Consider the following 20,856-nt stretch of genomic DNA (forward strand, 5'->3'; position numbering starts at 1 on the left):
GGATTTTAGATTTGAGAAGTTTCAAAAAGTACTTTTAGCAATTTTACATGTAGTTATGACTTTAAGCTTTCCCTTTTCCATATATAATTTCTATCTGATAGCAGGAATGTGATTGAACACCCTGAGGTGGAAAAATACAAGAGATTACGGAAGGTATATAATCTTTATCTCTATCCATGCTACCTGAGACAATGCTTTATCTTAAGATTCCCTTAAAAAAAATTTCTATTTCTATCTAACGAACATTCTGATTGCAGGCTAATCCAGTCATTGAGAGGAATATTGTAAATAATAAAGGTTTGCATCTTCTGACCATTGGGTTTTAATTTAGTAAAGCTTGTTGTGTAGAACTGAGTTTCTTATGTACAATGAAAGATCCTAGATATTAGACATCTGATTCTGGTAAAATTTAAAAAGTAGTAACCACCTGATTATGGACTATTTAGAACTAATATATCATACTGTTAGGAGCCAAGAATCAGAATGGGAAAGAAAAGATAGATTTTATGGAATAGTAAGAAAAGAACAAAACATTGGAGAGAAAACTCTCCTTCAAGGTGTCCCCTTCACAAAGGACTTCTCCTTTCACAAAAAGTTAATACTCAATTTACAAAATGATAAAGATCTCCCTCTCTCCTATCCTTCTTCCCCTATTTTTTAATAAACCCCTCTAACTAACTAATTAATAGTCTAATTATCTTAACTAACTCTCCCTTCTCCTTATATCCTAACAAACACCCCTCCTAAAAATCAACCTTGTCCTCAAGGTTGGAATTTGAAATCTGGAATTGCACACTGAAACCTCCTCAAGTTTTCTCCAATTGCTAGAAGACATTTGTACCCCTTGTATCTTCACTGGGAACGACCCACTGCCCCTGCATGCGGGGTTGAGTTCGGTGGCTCCGGTGGAGGTTGGGATGGAAGCAAATTCTTAATAAACTGTACCTCCACATATGATGCTGTAATCTCTTTCCACCTCTGCTCTTTTAACATGTCATCAGCTACATGGACATCCAATTTTAGCAGCATAAACTGATAGAACTGGACCAGAACAGAGGAAAAATCGTTTTTATTAGAGTTGAATGCTATCAGCACAATGGTTACACACACTGATGAATTCGAGGTCTCATCATCCTCCTACTATCTCCAGTTTTCTCTCTAACCTCTAACTAATCCCTCCCAATTCTATTTATAGCTTCTTAACTACTAACAATTGATTATAACTAACTAACTGTTAGTTATCCTAGCTGTCCTAACAAACTGACAGCTCTCTAACTCTTCCAAGGATATTTTCTAACATACACCTTTTCCCATCTATTTCCCCCTCTATCAATACCCCCCCTTCAAGATGGACCTTGTCCTCAAGGTCAAATCGAGGAAAAACAATCTGCATTTCATCAGCAAGTTCCTAGCTAGCTTCATGGTGGGGTAAGTCTTGCCATTTGATGAGAACCTCCTTTCTGCCATTTTCTGAAATTCTGCTCTGCATGATCTTCTCTGGTTGGACCTGCAGTTCCCAATTCTTATTCAGGGTTGTTGGTAATGGTTGAGGGGAACTCGTGGGCTTAACCACTTTCTTGAGCAGGGATATATGGAATACTGGATGTATCTTGCTATCCTCTGGAAGTTCCAGTTTATAAGCAACCTCCCCAATTCGCTGTATCACCTTGTAGGGTCCATAAAATCGTGGACTTAGCTTCTCATTTGACTTTCTTGCTAGAGACTTCATTCTATAAGGTTGCAGTTTCAAAAAGACCCAATCTCCTTCCTGCAGGACTAGCTCCCTTCTATGCTTGTTCACAAATCTTTTCATTTGATCCTGAGCCTTGAGCAGATTGTTCCTCAGTTCCTGCAATAATTCTTCCATGTCCTTACTCAATTGATTTACCTCTTCCAATCTGGAAGGAATGTCAGCTCCTTTAACTAAAAGAGGGGGTTCCTGTCCATACAAAGCTTTAAAAGGAGACATCTTGGTAGAGATATTGAACCAGAATTCAGCCCAGGCCAAGTGGTTAGGCCACTGTTTTGGTTTGGTTCCAGTTAAACACCTCAAATAAGCTTCTAAGCATCGGTTAGCTACTTCAGTTTGCCCATCTGTTTGAGGATGATAGACAGTGCTCATCTTCAATTGGGTGCCTGGTCTCCTGAACAATTCCTTCCAAAAGAGACTCATGAAAAGTCTGTCTTTGTCAGATACTATTAAGGCAGGGAAACCATGCAGTCTCACCACTTCTTTAATGAATAACTCAGCTACTTCCTTAGCTTAGCTGTATAAGGGTGACTTAATGCAAAAAATGAGCATACTTAGTCAGCATATACACTAACACTAATATAGTGTCCTTCCCTTGAGCTTCTAATAAACCTCCAATGAAATCCATGGAGATATCAGTCCACACCTTAGTTGGAATAGGCAGGGGTTGCAGCAACCCTACAGGGGCTAATGTACTGGCCTTATTTCTCTGCCAGATTTCACATGTAGCAACATAGTCCCTTATAGTTTTCTTCATTCCTTGCCAAAACACCACATTAGTCACTCTCTTGAAGGTTCTATAAATCCCTAAATGTCCTCCCGAAGGGGAGTCATGCAATTCTTTCAAAAGTAGAGGGATTCTAGTGGAATTTTTTGACAGAACTAGTCTATCCTTGAAGTATAGTTTACCTCCTCCATGAATGGCATATCCAAGTTATGCTTTTGTTTTAGTCAGAATCCCTTGATAAATTCCATATAATTGAGGATCAACTTGTATTTCTTCCTCCCAATCAGCCCATTCCTCCTCTTGCACCAATGAAATTGCTGAAAATGAAAACTGCCTAGATAGGGCATCAGCCTCTATATTCTCCTTTATTGGTCTATACTGAATATCAAAATCATAACCAATCAGTTTAGTAGCCTACTTGAATTGTTCTTCACTCATAAGCCTCTGCTCATTTAAGAACTTCAAACTCCTTTGATCAGTTCTAATTGAAAATTTCTTACCTAGCAAATAATGCTCCATTTCTTCACTGCTAACACCACTGCCATCAATTCCCTCTCATACACTGACTTGAGTTGATCCTTGTCTGAGAGTGCCTTGCTCCAAAAACCTAAAGGTTTCTCTTCGTGCAATAATACTGCTGCCAGTCCAGTTCTTGATGCATCGGTTTCCAAGATAAAACTCTTAGAAAAATCTGGTATTGCCAGAATAGGAATTTTCTTCATTGCTGCCTTAAGTTCTTCAAAGGCATGAGTGGCTTCTTCCCTCTAATAGAATGCATCCTTCTTGAGCAGTGCATTCAAGGGCTATGCAATTTTCCCATAATCCTTCACAAATCTCCTATAATACCCTGTTAACCCTAGGAATCCTCTTAATCCTTTAGCATCTTTAGGCCTAGGCCACTCAGCCATTGCTGTCAATTTACTAGGTTCAGCTTCCACCCCCATTTCCTGAGATGATATGCCCCAAATATTCCAATGAACTCTAACCAAAGTTGCATTTTTTCTTGTTCACCTTCAATTCATGTTGCTGCAAAACTTGTAAGACTGCTTTCAAATGCATGTGGTGGTCCTCAAGGCTACTACTATATACTAGTATATCATAAAAAAATACTAATTCAAACTGCCTTAAGAAGGGTCGAAGCATCTCATTCATAAGTCCTGAAAGGTGGATGGTGCATTAGTCAACCCAAAAGGCATGACCAAGAATTCATAATGATCCTCATGAGTTCTGAAAGTTGTTTTCTGGATATCCTCTTACTTCATTTGAATCTGATGATACCCGAACGCAAATCTAGCTTGGAAAACCGTTGAGTCCCCCCAATTTCATCCAATAATTCCTCAACAATTGGTGTAGGGAACTTTTTTGACACAATAATTTTGTTGAGTGCTCTATAGTCTACACAAAATCTCCAACTCCCATCCTTTTTCTTAACTAAAATAACTGAACTAACATATGAACTAGTACTAGTTCTAATAATTCCAATAGTTAGCATATCTCTTACCATCATTTCAATTTCGTCCTTCTGCTAATGTGGGTATTTGTAGGGCCTTAAGTTGGGAATCTTGGTCCCCTCCTGGATAGTGGTAGCATGATCTCTTTCCCGATGTGGTGGTAGCCCTTGAGGTTCCTGAAAAACTTGTTCAAACTATGTCAGCAACTGTACCACTTGGTCAGGAACTGCTTCCACACACTTCTCTCCCTCCACCCTTTTTAATTCCACCATAAACCCTAGTTCAGACTCCAACATGGTCCCCTTGATGATTTTCATGCGAATGGCAGCTTTTATCAACTCTGGTTCAGCCCTTAATGTGACTTTTCTGTTCTGCACTGGCACTGTTAATGTCAATTTCTCAAAATTGGCCTCAATCTCCCCCAATCCAGCCAACCATTCCATCCCTAACACCAAATCCACACCACCCAATTTAATCAAGTAACAATTCTGTGTGAACTATAAATCTTGCAATTCAATAGGCAAGGATCTACACACTCTTGACACCTAACCTTGTGTCCATCTCCTACTTCTACAAAATATGGGCTTGTAGGGGTTACCTCTAACCTTAGTTCCTTAACTAACTTCACTGATATGAAGTTCTGAGTGGCTCCACAGTCAATTAGCACAATCACCTTTTTATTTCTAATTTTTTCCCACAATTTAAGAGATTTCCGGGTGGTAATGCCTTCAATACCATGCAGGGATAATTCATGAAACTCCCACATCTCTTATTCCCTATCCTCCCATTGCTGGCTCTAAGGATCTCCTTCCTCCTCTTCTTCCATAATCATCAATCTAAACTGTTTATTTTTGCACACATGTGTAGGATTATACTTCTCACATGTGAAACACTCTCCCTTCCTCATCTTTTCATTTACCTCAGCAGGAGACAAATTGTTGAACGCTCTTCTACCGTTCCAACCACTTGTCCCTGTTTTTGTAGTATTATGAAGGTCAGTCACTTTATTGTTTGCTTGCTGCTAATCCCTTACCCATTTCTGTCCCAAATGAACTTTTTTTTGAAAATTACTCCCTTTACTGTAACTTCCCTAAAATTTTGTTCTTATCCTCCACTCTTCGAGCCTTAACCATGGCTTCCATCAACTTCTTTGGTTCATGATGTCTTACCTTAGTGTTAATCTCTTCCTTTAACCCCTTGAGGAACACTTCCACCAGAAATGGCTCCTCCAACCCCATCACCATTCCAATGCAGTTCTCAAATTGGACTATGAATCCCTGCACTGTCTCTTCTTGTTCCAGTGCCAGCAACGCTTGAAAAGGATTTTCCAGACTCGAAGCCTGAAACCTTTGGGTGATAGCAATCTTGAACCCATCCCAAGAATGGTTTGTATTCTAAGATTCCCACCATTGGAACCAATCCAGAGCTTTCCCTCCAATTTGTCCTCTTCCCTTACAGCTTGCAACCAAAAATATCACTCAATCTTTGTCAACCAGCCCATAGGATCCTTCCCGTCGAATTTGGGCATTTTTGAATTCCTCCACCGATTGCCGTCATGCGTCGCTGTACCCTTATCTCCTTCGCTCACGTCAACTGTGTGCACATTCATCATAGGAGATTTTTTCTCCCATGCTGCCGCCACCTTTGTATCATCCCTTCGATCGAGCTCAACTGCGATTCTACTGCTTTGTGATTCTCCTCTATCGCTTTCTCCATAGCTTCCATGCGTGTCTCCATTCTTGCGTTCTCCTTCGACACCATTAACGATTCTATGCTCCAAGATCAGAGCTATGGTACCAGTTGATAGAATTGGACCAGAACAAAGGAAAAATCATTTTTATTTGAGTTGAATGCTATCAGTACAATGGTTACACATTGATGAATTCGAGGTCTCATCACCCTCCTACTATCTCCAGTTTTCAATCTAACCTCTAACTAACCCCTCCCAATTCTATTTTTAGCTACTTAACTACTAACAATTGGTTATAACTAACAGTTAGTTATCCTAGCTGTCCTAACAAACTGACAGCTCTCTAACTCTTCCAATGATATTTTCTAACATACACCTTTCCCCATCTTTTTCCCCCCTCTATCAAAATCCTTCCACCCAGTTTGAACTCCAAGTTTCTCCTCCTTTATGAATCCCATTTCTACAGTCCATTTGGGCTGACCCACGATGTAAAATATTGGACCTCCTTTGCAGAATTCCAAAACACCCCCTTTTTCTCATCCTTCAGAACTGAATCATTTACACTAACAGGGTAGGCCTCCTTGGTGTCCCTCCATGGGGGATCAACTCTGAACCCATTGGCCACTTCATACAAACTTAGGTCCAACAGTTTCGGTGGTGGTGGGGAGAGAGTGGACTCCGTATAACTTGAATCATCATGACTGCCTCTATACATCCCTTCTGCCTTGGCTCCATTGTTGAGCTTTCATGCATAGACATAACAAAGTCAAATGCTAAAGGCTCACCCAGCAAGTTGAAATTCCAAGATTCCAATGCCATTGATGCTCCAACCCGCTTCATGATGAAATCTGGATTCAACAATAATTTGTTTCATTGTAACAATATTTTTATGGCAATCTGAATTTTGAAAATGAGGCTTGGTTGCATCTCCACCTTCAACTTCCTTCTTGATCAGATCTGTTATTGGTTTATCAAGAAAATCATCTTCGTAGCCCACATTCGTCACTCTATTTTCCTTGTGTTTCTCCTTTATTGATGGATCAACTTCTTCCTCCATCAAAGCCTTTTCAATCTTTGTCTCGCTTGCTAATTTTTCTGTCATTTTTTGTTTCTTCTCCACCACAAAGGGTGTGATTCTTGATAATTGAACCTTCTTTACTTATGTTTTCTGATTTCAAGAACTGCAATGGGTCATTGTCACACTAAAAACTGTTATCCTTTAAATCAGTTCTCCCTTCTATGCTTCTATCAAAGGTGGGTAGTTCCACCTTTCTTGTCCAAAGAACTAGCCTATGCTTCATTGCATTCTGACCACTTTCTTCCATGTATTTTTGTCTTGCTGAGTGGCATGGGAATCAACTTCTTCATTCAATATCTTGCGCATATGTTTTGACTCTGAAATGTCGGGCTTCTCCTTCAATAACTCTATGGGAGTCTCCCTTTTTTGATATAGGTTTCCATCTCAATTTTCTCTTCTTGCTTCAAGATACTCAAAATCTTTCAAAGAAGTGGTTACCGTCTCCGAATTTTTTTTATCAAAGCCGTGAAAAATGATTCCTGATCTGAATCTGAGTTCTTTTGGCTCTAAATGTAGAATCAATGCATTGCAACACCTGCCATGCTCATGAATGCATATTACAGCTTATGGAATAAAAGAGTTTCTTGTACCTCAGAATTTTTAGCCTTAGTAATCCAACCAATTGGGTCTTCCCCACAAATGTTGGCAGCTCCCCCTTAACCTGCGCTTCCTCCATCTCTAAAATTGCCTCTCCCTCGAAGATCCAGCAAGTTGGACCAATTGTTAGGAGCCAAGAATCAGAATGGAAAGAAAAGATAGATTTTGTTGAATACTAAGAAAAGAGCAAAACACGGTCTCCTTCAAGGGTTTTTCCTTCACTAAGGATTTCTCCTTTCACTTAAAGCTAATGCTCAATGTACAAAATGAGAGATCCCCCTGTCTCTTATCCTTCTTCCCCTATATATATATATATATATATATAAAATAAAACTCTCTAACTAACTAACTCATTAATAGTTTAACTATCTTATCTAACTCTCATTTCTCCTTGTATCCTAACTCATACAATATATTTCTATAGATAACAATGTATAAGCAATTATTACAATTTCTTAAAATAACGTTTTCAAGCAGCTGATGCTAATATTTTATATGCTCAAATTTGGGTGTCATTATCTTTTTCATGTTTACTGCTACAGCTGCCTTGGAAATTCTATTTTTGGTTGGCTTCAGCGAAGATGTTATGTTTGACAATCTTGGAAAGGAAAATGCTTACTTGGTGTTGAAACGGAATGATCCTGGCTTATTGTGGCTTGCTAAGGCAACCCTTGAATCAAGCACAAGCTTAACTTGCTAGCCCAGAAAACAGTTCTGAAAGGCAAAGCAAAATTGTACGTTGTTGTATCGTAAGATGTCCATTGTATGATATTTGGGCTAGTAAAGTTTGACATTTTGTATTTTTAGTAACTGTCATATAGATATAATTGAACACATGGAAATATCGGGGGAAGGAAAAAGAACTACACTTAAGTACAAACAGAAACATGGTATACTATCGGTGTAACATTCGAGTTATTTCATTGTGCAATTCAAGATGACATTCATTTGTATTTTGTTGAATGTAAATACTTTTCTTCAATAAAAGGAATTCATGAAGTGTTGTTTTGTTTATGATTGGTATTTGAGAAAGAATGTTAGGATAGGAGACAAATAAAAAGGGTGTGCCCCAAAGTGTCATCTCTAACTGAAAACTGACTGGTCAATTATCTCATACGACGAATTCTTCGGAGAGGCATCAAAAGGTTCATGTAACACCCTCAAAATTATAACTTAAATTATATATATATATATATATATATATATATATATATATATATATATATTCTTTTTTTTTCTTTGAGTAATTATCTATAATTATTCTATCGCGTTATAATGTGTAAGATTAGACTGTAAACAAACTCTCTTCCTAAAACCTAGACCCTAATTACTTGACACCTAATTAAAGACACCTACCATGGTTTTAAATTGTAGTTGTGATAGTGATTGTTGTCATTGTGGTTGTGAGTATTGCGGTTGCTACAATGCAAATTACAGTAGCGGCTTGAAATTATTATGCTTGCACTTAATGTAAGAAAGAATCTTACAATTATTTTAATTATTGGTATATCTTTTATCTATAATATAGCATAACTTTCACTCATTTTAAGATTTGGTATTCTTTAACATCCCATAAGGTCATACTCATTCGACCATTGCCACTTTGAAGTTCAAATTAGCTTTATTTTTTATTTTACAAAACAAATAGAATAGAATATTATTAGGCTCTATTGCAACTCTAATGTGGTTCCAGTGCAACTACTTTGCAGATGTTTTGTGGTATTTCATGTGATTTAAAAATCACAGCACAATTGTGGGCTGATGTGGTTACAAAAAACACCACAAAAACAATAGTGGCCGCAATTGTGGTTGTAGACTATTATTTAAAATCATTCACTGGGAGTTGCTAGGTGCACCCAACATTATTGCTGGTGCACCCAACATTCTTATAAAATGCCAAAACTGCCCATGCCTTTTTTCTCCTTCTAAAAGCTGTTTTCTTTTTAAAAAACCACATTAGCCATTTTTGTACACTCTTCTTCTCGCTTTTCTCTCTTTGGTGCCATATTTTCTTCAGTTCCTTGGCAACATTTAGGTTCGGTGAAGGTGAAGGTACTGGTGTTCAGTGTTGCGGTGGTCGTCGGCGACATACAAGATACACATTAGTGTTGGGTGTGTGTTCTAGTGTACCGTAGATCGTGCGATCAACTTGATCCGTAAGTCTTTTGCGGATCAACTTGATCCGTAACAAGCTATATTTTTTGAAATTTTAACTTTTATTAAGTTTAATTTTGTTTTTTAATTATTACTTTGTTTGTATTGTCATTTTTATTTGAATTGTTTATACGTGTAGAATGATATAGGGTTTTGGCTTTTTACTAATGATGGGTTATTATGCATAGTTTTATATAACTTTTATTTAAGTTTAATTTTGTTTTTTAATTATTACTTTGTTTGTATTGTCATTTTTTATTTGAATTGTTTATACGTGTAGAATGATATAGGGTTTTGGCTTTTTACTAATGATGGGTTATTATGTATAGTTTTATATGTTATGTATAGTTCGGTTAGGTGTTGTATGCCTGTGTTGAATTTTTTTTATTTATTGTTAAGATGGATGAAGATCAGTGGATGTATGAAAGTATAATGTCTGAAGAAGTGGATATGGATTATCAAAATGAAGAAGAATGTGGTGTGAATGAACCACATGTTGATTGTTTGGATGTGTTCAATACTTCTCAGGTAATAATGTTCATGATTGTGAGTGATTTAATAAAATGAATATGTTGTAGGAAACTGAAATTATCTGGATTGGTAAGTAGGTGTTTAACAGCCGAGAGGATGTTTTGCGACGGGCTCGATCCGTTTCTCAGGTATAAGGTTTGACACAAACACTAGTAGTATAGGAAAGACTTCGTTTGTGTTAATTGACTGTGAAAGGAGTGACGAGTATAGGTGTAAGAAGAAAGAATTTGTTAGAAGAGATATTGAGACTAGGAAATGTGGCAAGCCAGTGGTTGGAGGACAAGGCTGGATAGTGAAGTTGATGTGTGGGATTCATAATCATGAATTGATCAAGTCATTAGTTGGACATCCATATGTCGGAAGATTGAGTAAAGCTGAAAAGACACTTATTGCTGATATGACGAAGTCAATGGTCAAACCAAGAAACATTCTGCTAACTCTGAAAAAGCACAATGTCAATAGTTGTACGAACATAAAACAAATATACAATGCAAGAAGTGCATACCGTTCTTCCATAAGAGGAAGTGATACTAAAATGTAACATCTAATGAAGTTTCTTGAACGGGATCAGTATATTCATTGGCACAGATTAAAGGATGAAGGCGTGGTTCGTGATATCTTTCGGTGTCACCCTGATGCAGTGAAGTTAGTCAACGCATGTAATTTGGTGTTTTTGATAGACAATATCTACAAAACAAACAGGTACAGACTCTCACTGCTCGATTTTGTTTGGGTGACACCAACTAGGATGACATTCTCTGCCGATTTTGCATATCTGGAGGGTGAACGTCTTAATAATGTGGTTTGGGCTTTAGAACGCTTCCGAGGTATATTTTTAAGACGTGATGTCCTCCCTGGAGTTATTGTGACTGACAGAGACCCAACATTGATGAATGCAGTAAAAACTGTATTTCCTGATTGTACAAATTTGTTGGGCAGTTTTCACATAAACAAGAATATGAAGGCCAAATGTAAATCGTTAATTGGTCAAAGAAATGCTTGGGAGTATGTCATGGATGTTTGGGGAACTCTTGTTGATTGTCCTTCGGAGCAATAGTTTGATGAGTGACTGAAGAAGTTTGAAATGGTTTGTTCACCTTGACCAATGTTTGTTGACTATGTCAAGGATACATAGATAATCCCACACAAGGAAAAATTTGTTACCGCGTGGACGAATAAGGTGATGCACTTAGGTAACACAACAACAAACAAGTATGAAATTGTTCAATTATTTCTATTAACGTTGATGAATTGATGGAACTTTATTGTTGTTTATGTTTATTGTTATTTGTGTATATGAAATGTAGGGTTGAATCTGCTCACTAGGCTTTAAAAAGAGTGTTACAAAATAGCCTTAGAGACTTATGCAGTGTTTGGGATGCGATGAACAATATGATGATGCTACAGCACGCGAAAATTAGAGCATCATTTGAAACAAGTACACATGTCGTTGGACATGTCTTCAAAAAAACCTTATACAATAGGCTTCTTGGAATGATTTCAAGGTATGTTTTAAATCAGATTGCTACTGAATTTGAGCGTGTTCAGTATGCTGGCAAGAATCCTTCTAGTTGTGGTTGTGTGATGAGAACCACGCACGGTCTTCCTTGTGCTTGTGAGCTATCCAAATATGTTGTTGGTTGCATCCCACTGGATTCAATCCATATGTTCTGGAGGAGACTCAGTTTTTCAGACCAAGGTTATCTGAGCTCGAAGTGAGCATCAAGGAAGAAATGGAAACAATATCCAAAAGATTTGAAGAACTTGATTTTGTGGTAAGTTTACTCTGAAGACTAAACTTCGGGAAATTGCATACCCTGATCAAAATTCGACGTGTCATCCTCCAACAAAGGTTAACACAAAAGGTGTATCGAAGAAACCGATGAACAGAAACCCAAGGTCAACAAAGCGCGATCCATCTTACTGGGAGTATGTAGATGCTTTTGATTCTATGCAAAATAGCAATTCGTCAGTGAGGCGTAGTGCATCATCTTCTGAGCAGCCCAATCCAAGAACAATCATGCCTATGTTGGATCTATTTTAGCCATTTATCCACGACTTCAGTCATAACATTGTTGATGTCAAAGCTGATGGAAACTGTGGATATCGGTTGGTTGCCGATTTATTAGGTATGGGTGAAGACTCATGGTCGTTGGTCCGCACCCATCTGCTTAAAGAACTTGGGAAATTCTCAGATGAGTATATGAAGCTCTTTGGTGGCAAGGAGAGATTTGAGGAATTAAGGATGTCACTACTTGTTGATGGGTGATGTGTCATTATTTTTTCCTATTTCTTAACCCTTTTTGTCACTAATTTAATTACTGATTTACTCTAATTGTTAAATTTATTATTTAGTTTTATCAATTGGGCTCACTTGACTAATTTGATGTTTTTAATTCAATTTTAGGATAATTATAAGCAATTGGGCCGAGCCAGATTGGACTTGAAGAGAGAAGACAATTTTATTAGATTTCGTCTAATTTCATTTTATGGTGTTCAACTTTTATTTAGTATTTTTATTTCGTTTTAGGCCAAAATAATGTAATAGGGCCCAGTGACTTTGAGTGACCCTTTTAAATAGTAGCCTTGGGATTCGTGTAAAGAGGTTATTCTGTTATTCTATTATTCAGGAGTTTTAGGGTTTTACATTTTGAGCTTGATATTACTGTTCACGTAAATGCAATTTTCCATTCTCTGCTTCTAATTTCAATTTCGTTTTTATTCCTTTTTCCGCCTTTAGCTTCATTTACGTTTTTTGCCTTTAGCTTCATTTACGTTTCTGCTTCTAGTTTCATTTATGTTTGCTGCTTTTGAGGAAGGCTAAAATTCTAGTGTTGTTTCCCTATGAGGATGAAGTGTAATTCTCTTTGAGGTTCTGTTTTTAATGTTGCTCTCTTATCGGTTTTCCCTTCACCAATTAACCCACATGGGTTCTGTTAATCTGTGCAAGCTTCGTGTTCGGTAAATTGCCTCTGTGCTTAAATTACGTTCGTGCTTAATGAACAAGGGGTTAATTGGTGTATGTGTTACTTAATCACATATTGATAAACCCTAAATTGATTCTCGCTTAGTAAATTAAATCAGGGTTGGATTAAGTGGTTAACTGCTAGGGGTGAAATCCTCACAACCTAGGATAAGAGAATAACTTATGAATCAGAGGAAACAACACGTTTTTAATACTATTAATTTCGTATTCCAATCTGCTTGTTCTTAAATTCACAAAATAACCCCCCCCCCCCAATTGTTACTGTTACTGCAAGTATATTATGAACATTTGGTTTATCATTGCTCGTTGGGAAACGACCTAGGAACACTTCCTAGTTACTGCATTTTAATGTTTATTTGATTCGAGTACGACCTCGATCAATGGGTTAACCAAGGTATGTAATTTATGTTTTTGATTTTTAAGACTTAACTTTAAAATTAATTTTGACTTGTATATTTGTTTCATTCAGGTGACTATGGATAAGTGGATGGATATAACCGACATGGGATATGTCATTTCATCAAGGTATAATGTAATCCTTGTATCCTTATCTCAACAACAAAGCATGACGTTCTTTCCTCTTAGAAGTCAACCATCAGGAGATTCGTCGGTGCATCGCATAATTTGTATCTGTCAAGTCTATGGCAATCATTTTTGTGGAAGCAATGCTTTCAAAGATTATTTTGATGATGCCAAAGACTCAAGTCAAGAATCAATAGTCAAGCAAGTTTCAAGAATCAAAGAGTTGTTCAATCAAGATTCAAGATTCAAGTAAAGAATTAAGAGAAGACTCGATTAAGATAAGTATTAAAAGAGTTTTTCAAAATATTGAATAACACAATTTTGTTCAAAAGATTTTTTCAAAGAAAAATCTTTTACCAAGAGTTTTACTCTCTGGTAATCGATTAGCAGAAGGCAGTAATCGATTACCAGTAGCCAACATTCTTTTCAAACTGATTTACAAAGCTGTAATCGATTACCATAAGCATGTAATCGATTACCAATGTTTTAAAACGTTAGATTTCAAATTTCAAGTCACAACTTGTGATAAAACATTTTCAAATCATTTCAAACTTGTGTAATCGATTACCAATGTTTCTAAATGTTTTGATTTTTAAATTTAAACATGAAGAGTCACATCTGTTGATGTGTAATCGATTACACTATAATGGTAATTGATTACCAGCGTTTCTTCTGTTTTCTTCTGATCCTTGATCAGGAATTTTCTTTCTCTTGCTTTCTTCTGATTTTTTTTTTATTGGGAATTTTCTCCTTTTCTCTTTTTTTTTTTCCTTTTTTGTTTTCTTCCGAGAGCAAGGATGGACATCCTCACCCTGGGTCAAGGTTTATGATAAGTTGGGATTTTGGCTCAAGGCTTGTAGAACGACTGGACATGGTATATGTCAGGGTTTGGCCAGCGGTTCGGGGATAAAGGGGATGTCCCACATTATTTCCATGATACACATGCAATAATGATGATTAGGAAATTTTATACAAAACTAGTCATGCATGCACCTATGGGGACACTCAAGTGTCGAAATTTTTTTTGGTCATGTGATGCTATGGCTCATGATTCATTTTCTCTACTTTAGTTAACCCAGTGTTTCCAAAATATGTTCTTTTATCAATTTGTGCATTCATCCGAGTCTATTTTTGGGCGTTCGGGAAAACTTTCACAGCATTCATCCTTCAAGTGTATACACATTTTTTTCAAAAACTGGTTATGATCAATGAATTTTTTTTTCAAAGAAAAGTTGAAAGTTATCTCCTTTCACAAGCATGTTGTTTTTTTAGCTAGACAACTTTTTATTATTATTTTCTTTTTTTTCTTCCTTTTCTTTCTTTTCTTGCTTGCTCTCCTTTTTTTTTCCTTTTTTTTCTTTTTTAAGTTATTATCATTTATTCATTTTCTCCCCCTTTTTCCTTCTTCTCTCTAAAAAGATCGTGCGGACGGGGTCGCACACTACCTACTTACGTCTAACCACAAGGTAAACGAAAAGAACGCACGAAATGGTAAGTCGCAAAAAAATGATGACGAAATAACTGAAAGCCATAACGCCAAACAAAAAATAATAACAGCGACGTTAGTAGCCATATAGATAAAAACAGAAAACAGTAATGTCAACAACAATATAGACAATAACAGAAAATGTCAATAGCAAACTAACAGAAAACAGTAATGTCAATAAAAAGGTGTGGTGACCTCGATCACGCGGCTCCGCTTCCTCGCAAGAAACCGAGCAAGTCCGTCATCTCCTCATCCATACGGGCCTCCTCTGCATCGCCGGGGGATCCTGCAGGCACCTCCCTGCCTGGGCCTCGGACCAGTCTCCGGCCCATGCGACCTCAGCCCCAAACTGCTCTGGAGTAGGGCATGCAAAAGGAGTGAAACCCTGCCCTTGCTGACTGAGGCTGAACTGGTAGTGTGACACCCTCTACTCCGACATATAAATAAATAAAATATATAAAAAATATCGGTAAACAAATTCACACGGGTAAAAGGTTCACATTCACTTCACTATTATCAATTAAAACTTATTAAAAATTATATTCGGCTCGAAACAAGGCCGTCAAAATTTACAAAAATATTTTGTTAAATCAGTGAGATAAAATAAAATAGACTAACATTATGCAATTAATATAAAACTCATGCCCCATTGTCACATCCTATCAGAGCATTGTGTCCCGATGTCCTTCAGCACAAGGTTCCTTTAAGCACTTCACCTAGCCATCTGCTCCCCCGAACACAAGGTTCAAGATCATCACAGGATCCAAACACAAACAACAAACCGGGAGTGAGTTATCACATTCCTAACTACTAGAGAGAAACAAAACAACATATAGTAGCCAAATACAATTTACTTAGCATATCTCACATTATTTCATCACTTTGTCATTCAAAATTCACTTTTCATCTATCAATCACACTTTTCAATCATCAATCACATTACACAAGAATCACACGTTCTGATCAAGACATAATAACATCTCAATTTCATAATAAACAATTAGCAAGCGCATGAGACAATTTATGCTAAGACTCAAGCCTATATGCAATGTGGTACCATGTCAGTGAAAAACCTCGTCGGGCGCCTAGGAGTACATGACAAGACAAACCACACAATAGTAAGTCAAGTCACTCTCACTAGGTAATATCATAGGGAGACCAGTCAGGGTCACAGTGTTTTGCGAGAATGCTCCAACCATATGGGTTCAACATAGGCTTAAAGGAGCACTCAAACCGTGTGACCCCCAAGGCCTACACTCCGAAGAGTCCGTCAGGGCCTCTCCCTCCTGATTCAGGTCCAACCCAGAAAATATTTTAGCACACAGACTCTATCTATGAACTGTACAAAACACACGACTCCTCAATTGTTTTCAAAATAATTTTAACTCGTCGCCTTTTAAGGGTCTTATCATTAACTCGTCATCCTTAAAGGGGCTTAACATTAACTCGTCGCCCAAAAAGGGACTTAGCATTAACTCGTCGCCCTAAAAGGGACTCAACATCAACTCGTCACCCTAAAAGGGACTTAGCATTAACTCGTCGCCCTTGAAGGGACTTATGATCGTGTGATTGTACAATTCATAGTTCACAACTCAATGCACATATATATCTCAATCATATACATACTCAATTTATCACATACACTTAATCCCAATCACAATGGTATAATCTCAATTTAACATTGATGTGCCATCATTTTCTTCTATTTTCTAAACCCTTTTTGCACCATTTTAATTATTGATTGGTCTTAATTGTCAATTAATTAGGCAGTTTTATAATTTGGGCTCATTTAGCTAATTTGATGTTTTTAATCTAATTTCAGGAATTAATGAAACATTGGGCTTAATCCGGATTTTGGTTGTGGACTTGAAGAGGGCAAATAAAGCAGCGCTTACCTTAGTTAATTTCTAATTAGGAAATTTCGCAATTTTATTTTATGTTGTTCAGTGTTTATTTCGTTTTAGGCCAGAGTATTGTAATAGGGCCCAGTGACTTTGAGTGACTCTTTTTAAATAGCTGCCTTGGGATTCGTGCAGGGCATTCTATTCTGTTATGCTATTCATTATTCAGAGCTTTGTTTTAGGGTTTTTCGTTTTTCTGTTTTGCTGCTTCTGAGTTCGTAATGCAATTTTACGTTTTCTGCTTCTAATTACAATTTCGTTCTTGCTTCTTCTTTTACTTTCATTTACGTTTCTGTTCCATTTTACATTTCTGTTCGTTTACGTTTCTGTTCATTTACGTTTCCGTTCATTTACGTTTCTGCTTCATGTTTCAATTGCGTTTTCTGTTTGAATCCATGGAAGGCTAGATTTTCTGGTGTTGTTTCCTTTTGAGGACGAAGCCCAACTCTCTTTGAGGTTTCGCTTGTAATGTGGTTCCCTGGCAGTTTTCCCTTCACCAGTTATCCCAATTTCGTGAATATTAATCAATGCACGCTTCGTGTTCGATTAATTGCCTCTGAGCCTAACTTGCGTTCATGCTTAATGGACGAAGGGCTAACTGGTGTATGTGGTGCCTAATCACGTATTGAAAACCCTAAGTTGATTTTCGCTTAGTAAATTGAAATAGGGTTGGATTAAGTGGTTGACTGTTAGGGACGAATTCTCCATAACCCAGGATAAGAGAGTGGCTTCTGAATCAGAGGAAACAACCCGTTTTTAATATTAGTAGTTTCGTATTCCATTTTATTTGTTCTGCTCTTTAATTACCAAACAACCAAACCCCCCCCCCCCCCATCGTTACTGTTACTGCCAGCATATTATAAACATTTGGCTTGTCACTGCTCGTTGGGAAACGACCTAGGATCACTTCCTAGTTACTGCATTTTCATGTTTATTTGATTCGGGTACGGCCTCGATCAAATTTGGCGCCGTTGCCGGGGAGCAGTGTCCAAAGGTTCATAATAGCTAGCTAGTGTTGTGTGTTTAATCCTTTCGTGTTTTAATTGTTAGTATGTGTGTTAGTGTTGATTAGTGTCCTGGTGTTTTGTTTAATGTGTGTTCTGTTTCAGTTTTACCATTAAGCGTTTCCCCTGTTTCAGTCTTGGGTGTTTTGCTGTGAAGATTGTGCTTGAAAACAGAGTAGTAGTAGAAATCAGCTTGCGGCAAAAACAGAGTAGTAGTAGAAATTAGCTAGAGACGGATTTTAGCGACCACCCATGCTAAATTATTTGAGATTTTTTGTTTTAGTAGCTAGGGTTGTTATTTTTGGCTGAATTTTTTTGTGGTAACTTCTTTTAATCCATATTTTGTGGGAAAAATAGCTAGAGCCTTTAGTTTGGTCAGATTTGAAAGTTCCAAAAAACTAGCAAATTTTGTGTTTGTCAAAACTTCAAACGGCCATAACTTTTGCTCCAGTTATCAGAATCGCAATTATTATATATGCATTTGGGGTAGAAAAAAATTTCCTACGCCATGGCAGCCGGCTGAGGTCTCCATCGTCCAAAAAAAGCGATTCTGTCAAAAGTTTTTTATTTTTCAAGTTTTATTCACTTATTTTTCTTAACTTACCATTTTTAGCTTTCATAGTTAGACTTTGAATTTTTGTCTGAAATTTTTTGTGCTATCTTCTCATCATTTTATAAGGTTGCTCACAAAATTTCAAGTCATTTGGATATCATTTGAGGGTAGCTGTAGTTCAAACCTACACCTTTATTTACATGACAAGGCAACTAGTTGTGTGCATGCTGAATGTAGTGTATGACTAAAGGCAATCCATCTGACTTACAACCCTTTGATCCTGAGATAGATAGGACATTTCATAGATTAGTTAGGCATCATTTTATACCTTTTGATCATTCTGAGCATTCCATAACTGGTGAATCTGTGCATTCTGTTATTGGTGATTTTGAACATCCTGATCTTGAGCATTATAATTTTGAGCATTCTGATTCTGAGCATTCTGATTTTGCACATTCTCAGAACATGGCACAACCTCCACCTCGTGAGAGGACTCTAAGGGAAATGGCTGCACCTGATTTCACCTATGAAAGCTTGTGCATCCAATACCCTGATGAGGATGTCCCATATGTTCTTAAAACTGGACTGATTCATTTGCTTCCAAAGTTTCATGGCCTTGCAGGTGAAGACCCGCACAAACATTTGAAAGAATTTCACATTGTCTGCTCCACCATGAAACCCCCAGATGTCCAAGAGGATCACATATTTCTGAAGGCTTTTCCTCACTCATTAGAGGGAGTGGCAAAGGACTGGCTGTATTACCTTGCTCCAAGGTCCATCACGAGCTGGGATGACCTTAAGAGAGTATTCTTAGAAAAATTTTTCCCTGCTTCCAGGACCACAGCCATCAGGAAGGATATCTCAGGTATTAGACAACTCAGTGGAGAGAGCCTGTATGAGTACTGGGAGAGATTTAAGAAACTATGTGCCAGTTGCCCCCACCATCAGATTTCAGAACAACTTCTTCTCCAATACATTTATGAAGGACTCAGTAATATGGAGAGACGTATGATAGATGCTGCCAGTGGTGGAGCCCTTGGAGACATGACTCCTGCTGAAGCCAGAAATTTAATTGAGAAGATGGCCTCCAACTCCCAGCAGTTTAGTGCCAGAAATGATGCCATAGTCATTAGAGGAGTGCATGAGGTAGCTACAAACCCATCTGCATCATCTGAAACTAAGAAGCTTGAAGGCAAACTGGATGCATTGGTCAACTTGGTAACCCAGCTGGCATTGAATCAGAAATCTGTACCTGTCGCAAGGGTTTGTGGTTTGTGCTCCTCTGCTGACCACCATACAGACCTTTGCCCTTCCATGCAGCAACCTGGAGCAATTGAGCAGCCTGAAGCTTATGCAGCAAATATATACAATAGACCTCCTCAACCTCAGCAGCAAAATCAACCACAGCAGAGCAATTATGACCTTTCCAGCAACAGATACAACCCTGGATGGAGGAATCACCCTAACCTCAGATGGTCCAACCCTCAGCAACAACAACAGCAGCCTGCTCCTTCCTTCCAAAATGCTGCTGGCCCAAGCAGACCATACATTCCTCCACCAATCCAACAACAGCAACAACCCCAGAAACAGCCAACAGTTGAGGCCCCTCCACAACCTTCCCTCGAAGAACTTGTGAGGCAAATGACTATGCAGAACATGCAGTTTCAGCAAGAGACCAGAGCCTCCATTCAGAGCTTAACCAATCAGATGGGACAATTGGCTACCCAATTGAATCAACAACAGTCCCAGAATTCTGACAAGCTGCCTTCTCAAGCTGTCCAAAATCCCAAAAATGTCAGTGCCATTTCATTAAGGTCGGGAAAGCAATGTCAAGGACCTCAACCCGTAGCACCGTCCTCATCTACAAATGAGCCTGCCAAACTTCACTCTATTCCAGAAAAAGGTGATGACAAAAATTTACCTAACAATTTCTGTGCAGGTGAATCTTCTTCCACAGGTAATTCTGATTTGCAGAAGCAGCACATTCCCCCTCTTCCATTCCCTCCAAGAGCAGTTTCCAACAAAAAAATGGAAGAGGCAGAGAAAGAGATCTTGGAAACGTTTAGAAAAGTAGAGGTAAACATACCTCTGTTGGATGCAATAAAGCAAATTCCAAGATATGCCAAATTCTTGAAGGAGCTGTGCACTAATAAGCGGAAGCTTAAAGGAAGTGAACGAATTAGCATGGGCAGAAATGTCTCCGCATTGATTGGTAAATCTGTTCCTCAAATTCCTGAAAAATGCAAAGATCCAGGTACATTCAGCATACCTTGTATCATAGGGAATAGTAAGTTTGACAATGCCATGCTAGATTTAGGAGCTTCTGTTAGTGTTATGCCTCTGTCTATTTTTAATTCTCTATCTCTAGGCCCCTTGCAGTCAACTGATGTGGTAATTCATTTAGCTAATAGAAGTGTTGCCTACCC

The 20,856-nt window shown here is 37.9% G+C and overlaps 1 protein-coding gene and 1 non-coding gene across 11 annotated transcripts in view; one reads left to right on the forward strand and one right to left on the reverse strand.

Annotated features, from left to right (window-relative positions):
* The window catches only part of LOC100784039 (uncharacterized), a 33,066-nt gene extending 20,442 nt beyond the window's left edge, over window positions 1-12,624 (forward strand). For 4 of the 10 annotated variants that reach the window (XM_014772637.3, XM_014772639.2, XM_014772636.2 and 1 more), the window contains exons 11-13: window positions 102-153; window positions 258-297; window positions 7,836-8,246. In XM_014772637.3, coding sequence (XP_014628123.1) covers window positions 102-153; window positions 258-297; window positions 7,836-7,993 — 250 coding nt within the window. In that variant the 3' untranslated portion in view covers window positions 7,994-8,246. Of the gene's footprint in view, window positions 1-101; window positions 154-257; window positions 298-7,835; window positions 8,247-12,385 lie in introns of those variants that run through there. The other 6 variants (XM_003555624.5, XM_006605601.3, XM_006605599.3 and 3 more) reach the window with 3 other exon arrangements.
* Window positions 12,625-19,273: 6,649 nt separating this feature from the next.
* Window positions 19,274-19,380, reverse strand: LOC113000890 (small nucleolar RNA R71). The gene has a single exon (XR_003266210.1). It is a non-coding gene; the product is annotated as a small nucleolar RNA R71 (small nucleolar RNA).
* Between the last annotated feature and the right edge of the window lie 1,476 nt (window positions 19,381-20,856).

The sequence above is a fragment of the Glycine max genome, chromosome 20 (assembly GCF_000004515.6).
Source record: "Glycine max cultivar Williams 82 chromosome 20, Glycine_max_v4.0, whole genome shotgun sequence".
NCBI classification, from domain to species: Eukaryota; Viridiplantae; Streptophyta; class Magnoliopsida; order Fabales; family Fabaceae; genus Glycine; species Glycine max.